Source organism: Onychomys torridus, chromosome 13 (genome assembly GCF_903995425.1).
Source record: "Onychomys torridus chromosome 13, mOncTor1.1, whole genome shotgun sequence".
Taxonomy (NCBI): domain Eukaryota; kingdom Metazoa; phylum Chordata; class Mammalia; order Rodentia; family Cricetidae; genus Onychomys; species Onychomys torridus.
Window position 1 is genome coordinate 65,380,260 of NC_050455.1, and position 12,173 is coordinate 65,392,432.

General features: G+C 44.3%; 1 protein-coding gene across 2 annotated transcripts in view; it reads right to left on the reverse strand.

Annotated features, from left to right (window-relative positions):
• Katnal2 (katanin catalytic subunit A1 like 2) overlaps positions 1–8,944 on the reverse strand; it is a 67,681-nt gene extending 58,737 nt beyond the window's left edge. Inside the window, exon 1 of one of the 2 annotated variants that reach the window (XM_036204942.1) lies at positions 8,787–8,944. In XM_036204942.1, coding sequence (XP_036060835.1) covers positions 8,787–8,837 — 51 coding nt within the window. In that variant the 5' untranslated portion in view covers positions 8,838–8,944. The remainder of the gene's footprint in view (positions 1–8,786) is intronic. The other variant, XM_036204943.1, reaches the window with a different exon arrangement.
• Positions 8,945–12,173: the final 3,229 nt, after the last annotated feature.

Here is a 12,173-nt window from a genome sequence, read left to right on the forward strand (position 1 = left end):
CTTCTGTGTCTTTTAGTATAGGCTGCCAGCAGAAGGTGCGGCCCAGATTAAAGGTGGATCTTCCCCACAAAGATCCAGATTAGAAGTGGCTCTTCCCACATCAAATTATTTAATTAAGAAAACAACCTTACAGGTGTGCCCAGTCATTTGGGTTTTGGTTAATTTCAGGTGTAGTCAAGTTGACAACCAAAAACAGCCATCACAACAGCAATAGAAAAGTAACTCGGACAGAGTACATGGCTATTATCCCAACACTCACAAGTTCAGTCAAGGTCATTTTCAGCAACAGTAGAATTTGAAGTCAGCTTGGGCTACAAGTGATACAGTCTTACAACAACAACAAGGGCAATGAAAAGCAAGACTACTTCCTAAAGCATTTAGAGGGAACAGTAGGGAGGGTGACAGAACACGTGTGGTAAGAGCACAGTGAGACCCTGTCTCAGAAACAAACAAAACCCAACAAGACACAAAGGTATAATATGATCTGCTACACCAGTCCTGCATATAGACTTGGAAAAATCTTAGTAAGAATACAATAAGATGCCTGCTCATCCATGTTCATGGAGACATTATTCACCACAGACAAGTTATGGAGTCAGTCCAGGTGCCCACCAGTGGAGAGATGGACAAAGTGTAGTGTGGGATTCCAATGTATTGTAAGGAAGGCATAAAGGAAGACCTGAGGGACCCTCTTGAGACGACAGATCCATTCTACATCTGTCTGTTGGGGTTGCTGTATGGCTGTATGCACTTGTCAGAACTCACGAAGCTATACACTAAGGAGAAGAAATTTTACAGTATGTTAATTTTTATGAATAAATTTAACAACAAAATTACATTGTTTGCAGGAAAATGGGCAAAACTGGAGATTATCACGCTAAACAAAGTAAGTTGGAATCAGAAAAACAAATGTCACATGCTCTCTCCAAAGAATCTAGATTTTTTTTTTTTCTTTTTTAAAAGCAGGGTAAGGTACATGCCTGTAATTCCAGCACTCAGAATACTGAAATGGGAGGACTGTGGAAAGCTCCTTATTGGTTTCGGGGCTGAGGGCCTGTTTCTGGTTGCCTGTTGGCTGGAAGCTGTCTCAGTTCCTTGTCATCTCGGCTTCAAAGCAGCAGCCCACAAAAACAGCTTGCTTTGTCAAAGTCAGTAAGTGTTTCTCCTGCTTGGAGGCTTTGGGGTTTTTATGATCTATAGGAATATGTTTGACCATACAAGGTCTCACTATGTAGATAAGGCTGACCTTGAACTCAGAGAGATCCACCTGCTTCTGCCATCTGAATGTTGGGATTAGCCAGGTGGTAGTGGTGCATGCCTTTAATCCCAGCACTGGGAAGGCAGAGGCCAGCCTGGTCTACAGAGTGAGTTCCAGGACAGCCAGGGCTACACAGAGGAACTCTGTCTCAAAAAACAAACAAACAAAGGTGTGCTTCACTACACCCAGCTTTCCACTTTATTCTTATACCCGTGCTTTTCTCCTTTTTGTGGTCAAGTTTTCCTTCTGATCTTTAAATATATTGTGACAGGGTATTTATTTATGCGTGTCTTTCCTGCAGGTGGGACTGTGCACCATGTATGTGCCAGGTGCCTGTGGAAGCCAGAGGAGGGCATCAGTTCCTCTGGAACTGTGGTTACTGACAATAACGAGCCACTATGTACATACTGGGAACTGTACCCAGGCCTCTGCAAGAGCAGCAAGTGCCTTTAAGCCTGGGCCATTTCTCCAGCCCCATTGACTATGTATTTTTTTTAAAGTTCTTGTCTACTAATTTTGTTTTTGGTAATATTTCTGATCAATTTGATACTGGCTAGTTTTTGTCCTGGTTTTCTTGTTTTTTATGGCTGTAGCAATTTTTCATCAGGTGCCAGACATTGAGGATATCAAGACTTTCTGTTTTGTCTTCTCTATTTTAAAAACATTATTAAATTGTATTTATTTGGGGGGAGTACAGGTGGGACATCCAGGGGAGTTGGCTTTCTCTCTAACCATGAAGGTCCTGAACTCAGGTTGTCAGGCTTGGTAGCAGGACACTCTCAAGCCTCTGCTGTCTTCTAACATAAGGTCTAGACTGACCCAAAACTTACCAGGTAGTCCAGGCTGGCCTTGAACTGGTGATCCTCCTGACCCAGTTTACCAGGTGCTGTGATTGCAAGTCACCAGCACAGCGCAGAGGGTCAGCATTTCATGGCATTGTTTGAAATTGTTTTCTTTTGGCAGACAGGGTAGCTTTCCGGGGCAGTCTGATCCTACCAAGGCTTGCTGAGGAGAGTGCCGGAAGCAGGCTTTACTCAGCCAAGTTTTGCTTGTCCCTTTGCAGTTCTGGGATCTCTAGTCACAAGTTTTCTTCACACAGGCGTGGTCAGAACTCAGACATCTCCCAGTATGTGAGAGCACCAGTGAGTGTTCCGTTTACAGTTAGTTCCCTGGTAACGGGTCTCCTCAGCCTCACACGTGCAACTTAATATCCAGCCCAAACTGAAAAACTATGGGGTCACTTTTCAGTGTAGCTCTCTCTTCTCTATGACTCCTCAATCCCCAAATCCCAACCTGACTCAGAAAACCTGCCATGCTTCAAGGTCTCCATCCTGTGCCTGTATCCAGGCACTGCTCCCAAGAAGAAAATCATCTCTCACCACTTCACCACTTTGTCCAAAGTCAGCGGTCCAGTGTTGCGTATTTAGTTCATTTTTCTTTGTTCATCTCTGTCTGTCTCTGTCTGTCTCTGTCTGTCTCTGTCTCTGTCTCTGTCTCTCTCTCTGTCTCTGTCTCTCTCTCTCTCTCTCTCTCTCTCTCTCTCTGTGTGTGTGTGTGTGTGTGTGTGTGTGTGTGTGTGTGTACACTCACATGCATGCTAGAGATCCACTCAGGTATCTTCCTCAATTATTTCTATAGGTTTTTTGGTGGTGGTAGTAGTGTTGTTGTTTGTTTTTTTTTTTTTAATGTGCATTGGTGTTTTGCCTGCACCTGCATGTGTGTCTGTGTGAGAGTGTCAGATCTTGTCATTAGCTGCTGTGTGGGTGCTGGGAATTGAACCCGGGTCCTCTGGAAGAGCAGTCAGTGCTCCTAACCACTGAGCCCTCTCCAGCCCTGTTGTTTTTAAGACAGGATCTCTCACTGAATCTGGAGCTTGTCAATTTGGCTAGACTGGCTGATCAATGAAGTTTAGGGAAACCTCTGTCTCTGCCGGTCCAGTTCTATAGGCATCCACCACCACATCCCTCTCTTTACATGGGCACTAGGGATCAAACGTGGGTCCTTACAGCAAGGGAGCTACTTCTGGGACCAGCTATGCCACCAGCTATTGGATTAGAAGGCTACATCAATTTTTTGAGATAAGGTTTCACTTGTAACCCTGGCTGACCTGGAACTTTTTCAGGCTGGCCTTGAATTCACAGATATCTGCCTGCCTCTACCTCCCAGGTGCTAGGATTACAGGTGTGTGCCACTATGCCCAGCCATATACCAGTTTTTAAAAGTCCTTTTAAGATGTATCTGGGTAGGGCTGGAGATGGGGCTCCTAAGTTATGAACATCTGCTGCTCTTCCAGAGGACCTGAGTTCCCAGCACCCTAACTGGGTGACTAGGAACTGCCTATAACAACAGCTATGGGGTTCCATGCTTCTGCAGGCATCTCCACGAACATGGCAGACACACCTACATCCAGATAAAGATCAAATCAGGGCTGGAGCTATGGCTCCATGGTTAAGAGCATGTGCTTCTCTCAAAGGACCCTAGTTCAGTTCTTAGCACCCACAACTGTCCTGTCTTAGGACTCCATGAGCGTCTGCACTCACATTTGCACATACACGTACTTATACATATAGCGAAAAATAAAATAAACCTTAAAAATAAAATCTAAAGAAAAAAGATATATCTGGGTGATATATCTTGGTGGTTAAAAGGCACAGTGACTCATGGCAGTAATTCATGGGAGGTCGAGGCAGAAGAATCAATGCAAGTTAGAAAACAGCAAAATCTACAGTGAGTTTGATTGTAAAAACCCTATCTCAACCCTCCTCCCAAAATAAGTTATTTGTGCAAAAGAAAGCCAGTAAGAATGTTTTTAACACAAAACCTGGATATTCCTGGTGATGCTAATATGTCTCCATGTGTACCACATGATGCTGGCAAAGTGTTCTAGCTTCTCTGATAAGTCTCCCTTTCTTGGTCCAGGTTGTACAAGAAGAACATGGTTTAACAACAGCATTTCATTTATTTATGTTCTGAGTTGTTGTTTTGTTTTGAAACATGGTCAAGCTTTTCAGCCCACGACTTACTATATAGCCTAGGCTACCCTTGAACTCCCAACAGTGCTCCTGCCTCTGCCTCCAGTGTGCTGGGATACAGCTGTGCATACAACGTGCGGCTTTAAAAGCCGCAGCATTCTGAAAGCTGCCCACAGGGCTGCAGCAGTGGTCAACGTTGAAGTAGGTTCATCTTCCTTGTGTAAGAACCGAGCAGAGCATAAAGCGTGAGTTACGTAAAATTCAGCCTAGCTTTATGGTGATTTAGAACTTGTTTAATCAGTATTTAGAACTGAACATTGTTTATAGCTATTGGTATTTCAATAGATGCTTAAATGTTTTAACATTTAAAGTTTAATAAGCCTCAGTTCTTTGAAGGAAAACACTGAAGTAATTAGATTTTTCAATTACTTGTTTTTTTAGGAATCCATGCAATTATTAAAAGCTAAGGCATTTAACACTCGTTTTAAAAGTTACTCAACTGCTTCATCAATTAGCTAATCATATACTAAATAATTTTTAATATAAAAGGCTCACCCTAGGCAAAGCAGAAACCTCTTAAAAAGTACATGAGGAAGAAGTGGATAGCCGTCTTCTGATCAGCTGAGATTGGGTGAGAGAAAGGAAAACTGGCTTCGTGTCCCAGTTATCTGGCATATACACATGAGTGTGTACACCAGGCTTTCCAAAAACCATTCCTGGGCATTCATCCAGTCATTATTTGTTTCTAATAGTGTGTTTAGACAAGGTCCCATTCAGGTATCTTAGCCTGGCATCAGACTCACCGCGTAGCTAAAGATGACCCTGAACTCCTATCTCAGATTACAAGCATTCAGTGTCATATCCAGTTCACATTGTGCTGGAGATGAAACTTAGGGCTTCCTGCATGCTACAAAGATACTCTACCAACTGAGCTATATTCCTAGCCCCTGGATATAGTCTAATTTTAATTAAACACTAAATTTAAAATACTGTAAGAGAAAATCTGCCACCCAAAGACACCAATAGCATCAGTATTTCATAGAATTCTATGATACAAACTTGTATTTATCAGAATTCTCCAAAGAGATAAAACTTGCAAGATACAACATATATGCCTGCACACACACACCATACCAGACACACACACACACACACACACACACACACACACACACACACACTTCGGGGTGGAGGATGAGGCATCCTTTGGTGTCTTGGGCTGCATTGGCTCCACAACCCCCTTCAGATGATAGAGCCTGTGCATCTCCAATGTCTTAGGTAAAATGTAACAGCATATTGCACATAACCCACACACTTTCCCCCATATACCTAAAGTCATCTCTAGACTACTTATCCATTAAAAATTCTTCCTAAAGGAGGGGAGAGGAAGAAAATGAGTGAGAAGAGGAGGAGAGAAGAGGAAAATATCTTACAATATGCTACAGTACTTTTCAGAGCTGAGGGCATGAATTCCTTTTATCTAAATATGACAAATCTGAGAACATACTGGGCCACACCAGACACTTGGCTTAAAGGAAACATTCTGGAAATCCTGATATGGTATCTGAATGAGGCGACCAAAATTCCTGTGGACAGCCAGTTCTCTTTATAATGAACTCACCGGTCACCTCCTCCACCTATGGCTTTTTCCCTCCTTAGGACACACAAGCAGAACAATCCTGTAGCATTTAACCCTGAGTACATCTAAACATTGCTTTGGCGCCATCTAGGGCCTAAAACTAAACAAGGAAACAAAACCAGATTTGAATCTTTGTCTTTCTGCTTTAGAAAATTCGTTTTTGAGAGTATGTTACCTACAGACAACAGGTAATAAATTAATCACAGTTGGATACTAGCTCTTAATGTACAAACTCTATGGCGTTTGGAGATATGTCTGATCAGAAAGAATAAATCTGCTACTGAGGGAGATGAAGAAGGTGGTGAGGAAGAACCCTGCGACAGACTGTAGTACTGATCCATAGGTTCTGTCAAAGTTTGCAGTTGTTTTTCCAAGTGTAATGGAAAGCCATTAAAAGGATCCCATTCAGTGAAGACTGGAGAGAGGCAGACTCAACAAAGCAGGTGAGGACTCACTGGGTATCAGGATGGGGGTGGTAACAGGAACTACTAAAGATAAGTTACAGAAGTAGAATTAAGAATATTTATATGGGTTGGGGATTTAGCTCAGTGGTAGAGTGCTTGCCTAGCAAGCACAAGGCCCTGGTTTCGATCCTGAGCTCAAAAAAAAAAAAAAAAAAAAGAAAGAAAGAAAGAAAGAAAAAAATATTTGTTGACATTTTCCTTCTATAAGGGAAACTGTGGGAGATTTCGAATAACCTGGTGTGTCTTGGTGCATGATCTCAGAGTCAGGAAGATGGAACAGGTATAAGGAAGGAGGAAAGTTGGTTATTGAACAAGTTGAGACAAAGATTCCTAAGATAACCCACTGGCTATGTCATGAGCAATCACTGTCTTCTCTGTAGAGTATCTGCCACTGAGCAGAGTGCTTTGGAAGTAGCTTGGAGTTTTTCTACATCTAGATAGAATTGGAATGGTGGAAACATGAGATCATTTAGGGCTGTGCTTAAAAAAGCATGGCCTGTGTTTATGGTGCCAGTTTCACAAGCCCCATCCCAGTTTGTTTCAGTAAGTCCTGCTGAAGCCCAAGAATCGATTTTATTATCAGGCTGCGCTTCTGATTCTGATGCAGGTAGTTCAAGTTCAGAGTGGAGTAGGCTTAACCCACCACCAGCGAAGGTGAGGAAGAAGCTACGGGCAGGCAACTCTCTCACTAGAACTTGCCTAACAGAAGGATGTGTGTTGGGGGGGAGGGGGTATTATTGACAGGTCAAAAGGTAGAAGAGCTGGAGGGATGGTTCAGTGGTTAAGAACACTGGCTGCCCTAAGGGTCAAGACCCACTAACCTGGGCTCATGAGGACTCACAGAGACTGAATGGACAACCATGGAGCCTGCATGGGACTCTCCTATGCCCTGTGCATATTGTTGTAGTTGCATGGGTAGCTTGGTCTTCTACTGGGACTCTGAACAGTGGGAACAGGTACAGTCTGTCTCTTTGCCGGCTCTTGGGACCCTACTCCTTGCCCAGCTTTACTACGAGGGGAGGTGCCTAGTCTTAATATAACTTGATATGCCATATTTGGTTGATATTCATGGGAGGCCTGCACTTTTCTTAATAGAAATGGAGGAGTGGATGGGGGAGGGGCAGAGGGGAGGTGGGAGGGAGGGGAACCTTCGGTTAAAAAATAATAATGATAACCAAGTTAAAGAACAACAACAATCGCTCTGCTCTTCCAGAGGATCTGGGTTCAATTCCCAGCACCTACACGGCAGCTAACAATCATCTGTAATTCCAGACCCTGGGGCTCCAATGCACTCTTCTGGCCTCCGCAGGCACTGAACACAGGTGGTGCACAGACATACACACAAATAAAACACTCACACACAAAAAATAAATACTTTTTAAAAAAGATAAAAGACACTAGAACAGCGATTCATAACCTTCGCTACACAATGTAGTGGTCACCTGTGGAGCTTTAAAAATATATATATCAATAGAAAGGACCCATCTTGAATCCCCGAGTAGGCGCCAGATGTCCGTATTTTCTTGGCCTTAATTTTATTCATCTTTCCCCAGCACCCGCAGCACTCCCCACCCCACCCCCAGTACCCACAGTATTGTTTTCATGCCCGGTGCCTGCAATACGATAAGCTTTCAATTCATGCTCGTTGTTGTGGAAATATTGCTGGCAGTAGCAGACGACCCAGACCACAGGATACCATGGGATGTATTGTAAATTCACAAAAACCTCGTGTGAAAGGGATCACAGTTAATTCTCTTACTTCACAGGGAGACCCTGAAGTGGGGTAGGGGGAGTGAATTAATGCCTATGAGCTCTAGCCTTGGTGAGGACAACTGAGAACCCAAACCTAGAATTCTCTCTTCGGGTTATGGGAGGTTTGTTTGGTTTGTTTTGTTTTGTTTTGGGGGGTGGGGAGGCTCTTTCAACTCCCTCCCTCTCTCCGTCTCTCTCTCTCTCTCTCTCTCTCTCTCTCTCTCTCTCTCTCTCTCTCTTTCTGTTTTGTTTTTGAGACAGGTTCTCACTATGTATCCGCCCTGACTGGACTGGCACTTACTATACAGACCAGCCAGTTTTTGCATCCCAGGAGCGGACATTAAAGGCGTGCCCCGCTCAACAGTCTCATTTTGCGCACTTCCAAATTCACATCCACGAGCAGCCTAACCTGACGCTCAAAATCCAGTTTCCTTAATCACATACAGACCGTGCAGCTATGTTTCAAAAAGTTCAGTGTCATGCCCAAACCCTCCTCCATGTTTCGACCCTAGATTTATCCTGCCTTGATCACCACTTCAAACCCAGCCTCCTTCACCAGGGGTACCTAGGGCCAATGCGCTTGCGCCACTTGGGCAGCCGCCTCTGTCGCCATAGCAACTGGAGACTCGCGAATCTGCCTGTTGCAACAGGAGTTCCTGGCACAAGCCTGGGTTTTGCTTGCTTGGGATAGCTTTCCTTACCGCTTCCCGCGCCCGGTGCGTGAGTTTGAGAGTCTGGTAAGAAAGCTCCATTAGACACTGACAGGGCCCTACAAGGAGTGAAGAGGAGTCCCGGGACCCGTGTCTAAGGACAGCTGCTGGAAATCCGACGCTCAACCAGCCCGCCCCCGTCGGGATTGGCCGGGGCCCAGACGCCCCAGCCAATCATCGGCCTCAGACAGATTCTTTAACGAGTCAATCAAGGTTACTCTAAACGTTTGATCCAGAGCGTTTGCGCGATCCCAGTCAATCAAGAAACTGAGGGAGTGTGATTGGTAGAGCTGTTGGGGGCGGGCTTTGCGATTGTTTGGATCCTCCTAATTCGTGCTTGTCCTTGGTCTGGGCAGTTGGTGAGGCGGTTGTGGCCCAATGGCTGTGTTTTGACACCCCGCCTCCGCGGCAAAGGGTAAAGGTTAGGCAGTTACCAGGGCTTTTCTTTGAAATCGTGCCCGGACTGGAAGGGTACCAGCACTCTGTCAGTGGCCTTCAGGAATACAACCGCGCACCAAGCTTTCCCATCTTCATCTACCTTTGCATCGGCCCGGTCTCCGTCAGGAGTGGACACACGTGGACTCTAGGATTTCCTTCTTACTGTATTAAGTCATTCATGACCTCATTGGATTCCTTTTTTTTCTTCCCTCCCTCACTACTACTTCCTCCTCCTCCTCCTCCTCCTCCTCCTCCTCCTCCTCCTCCTCCTCTTCTTTTGAAGAACCTAACGTAGAATAGAACACTCTCTTAAAAGGATTTGTTTTAAGCCTGGCATGGTGGCTCATACCTTTTATCCCAGCACTCGGGAGGCAGAGGTACGAGGATCTCTGTGAGTTCGAGGTCAGCCTGATCTACAAAGCAAGTTCCAGGACAGCCAGAGCTCTTACACAGAGAAACACTGTCTCGAAAAACAACAACAACAAAAATATTTATTTATTTATTTATTTTGTGTGTGTGTGTGTATGGGGGTCGAGTGCCAATACATGCCTTAAGAGGGCATCTGATCCCCTGGAGCTGGAGTTACAAGCAGTTATAAGCTAGCATGTCGGTGCTGGAAACCTAACTGGGTCCTCCGGCAAGAAGTGCTCACCACACCGTCATCTTTTCAGCCCCACTTGTTTCTTGTTTTCAACTTTCATCCTGCAGCATTAGCTGGCCTGGAACTCACTATTTTCACTAGACTGACCTCTCTCTATATTGCTGTGATCCTCCTGCCTCTGTCTCCATAGCTGTGGGATTTACAGGCATGAGCGACTATACTGTGTAGTCAGAGGTTTCCCTGGTCTGCCCAGCTGCTTATAAAATAGTTGCTCCAAGGCTTAATATTAATTACAAACTGGCCAATGGCTCAGGCTTCTTGCTAGCTAGCTATTATAACATAACTCAACCCATTCCTATTAATCTATGTTTTGCCATGTGGCTACGTGGTTACCTGTGTGGTGGCCTGTTGCTCCTTGGGCTGCAGGCTCACGGACTCCGCCCTTCTCCTCTCTGTATTTCTGTTTGAGTTTTCTGCCTGGCTCTTATCCTGCCTTGCCATAGGCCAACACAGCTTTATTTATTAACCAGTGGGAACGAAATATATTCACAGCATACAGAAAGACATCCCACAGCAATTCTGTGTCTTTTCCCTTCTATCTTTGTTGTCCAAACCTTCCCTCTTGGTTATATTCTGTCTTCTTCATCCATTCTCTCCCATCCAGATACAAAATACTGGTGTCCTCAGTCTTAAAACAAAGTCTTGCCTTCTTAACCATCGAATTAAGATGCCTCTCGGCCACTATGGACATTCTGGAAGAATTAGTCTTCCCCTTCTCCTCCCATATTCACTTTCAACACATTCTACACCTGCACTTTTGGGTTCTTTCCTATTTGGAAAATTCAGTAACAATTTATTTTACACTGTCTTTTTTGGGGAGGTAGGGTGGGTCTTACTTGAGGCAGTCCTTCTGTCTCAGCCTCCTGAGTGCTGGCATCACGGGCATGAGCAACCATACCCAGCCTTCTTAATTCTAATTTGTTGTTTTTAAAAATTGTTGACCACCATTTTAGAAGTACTACCATCTATAATTTATTAAACATCTATAGCACCCAGGTACTATGTGATTTAGAGTCAGTCCTACCCCATTTTATTGTGCTGTGTTTTGTTGCCCTATGAAGCAACTGTATTTTAAAAACATTTTTTAGTTTTTATTACAATTTTTTGGTTTTTTTTTTTTTCCCGAGACATGGTTTCTCTGTAGCTTTGGAGCCTGACCTGGACTAGCTTTGTAGACCAGACTGACCTTGAACTCACAGAGATCCACCTGCCTCTGCCTCCCGAGTGCTGGGATTACAGGCATGTGCCACCACTGCCCGGCACATTTTTTTATTTTTAATTATGTGAGTATATGTGTGTGTGTCTGTTTGTGAGTGAGTGTGGGTGCCTGTAGAGGTCAGAGATGTTAAATTCCCTGAAGCCAGAGTTACAGATAATTGTAAGCTGGTGCCATGGGTACTGGAACTAAAATCAGGTCCCCAGCAAGAGCAGTATGTGCTCTTAACCACTAAACCATCTCTTTATCCCTGCTTTTTTTTTTTTTTTTTTTTTTGGTTTTTTTGAGACAGGGTTTCTCTGTGTAGTTTTGTGCCTTTCCTGGAACTTACTCTGTAGACCAGGTTGGCCTCAAACTCACAGAGATCCACCTGGCTCTGCCTCCTGAGTTCTGGGATTAAAGGCGGGCGGCACCACTGCCCAGCACCCCTGCATTTTTAAAAATTGAAGGTGTATGGCAGCCCTGCAGTAAGGAAACAATTGGTCTCATTTTCTCAGCATCTGTTTAACTGCTATATTTGTGCCACATCTGTCATGTTACTATTATAATTGTTTGGGGGTGTATCTCATACTGTACCCATATAAGATAATGAACTAAACTGGTATGTGGTGTGTGCATTCATACAGTCCCCTACTAACTGGCCTATAGATTCCTAGATACACAACAATATTGAAATCAAGCCAATTAAAAACCTACAGTGGCCTCTAAGTGTCCAACTAAAAGAAAGAGACCTGTGCCTATCACTTTAAATCACAAGGCTGTAATGATTAAGTGAGCAAGATGTGTCAAAAGCTAAAATGGGCCGGGTATGTAGCTCAGTACTAGGACATTTGCCCAGCTTCTGTGAAAGCCTCAGTCCAGTCCCCAGTGGTACTATATGAATAAATGAACAGATGAGGACAAGGTAGGCCGAAAGTTAGATCTCTTACACCAGCTAGCCAAGTCATAAATGCAAAGGGGAAGTGTCTGCAGGAAACTGAAAGTGCTGCTTGAGTGAGCACCCTTGACAAGGAAGGAAGGCAGCTCACCTCCTGAGAACACTCTGAACAGAACACCAAGCCAG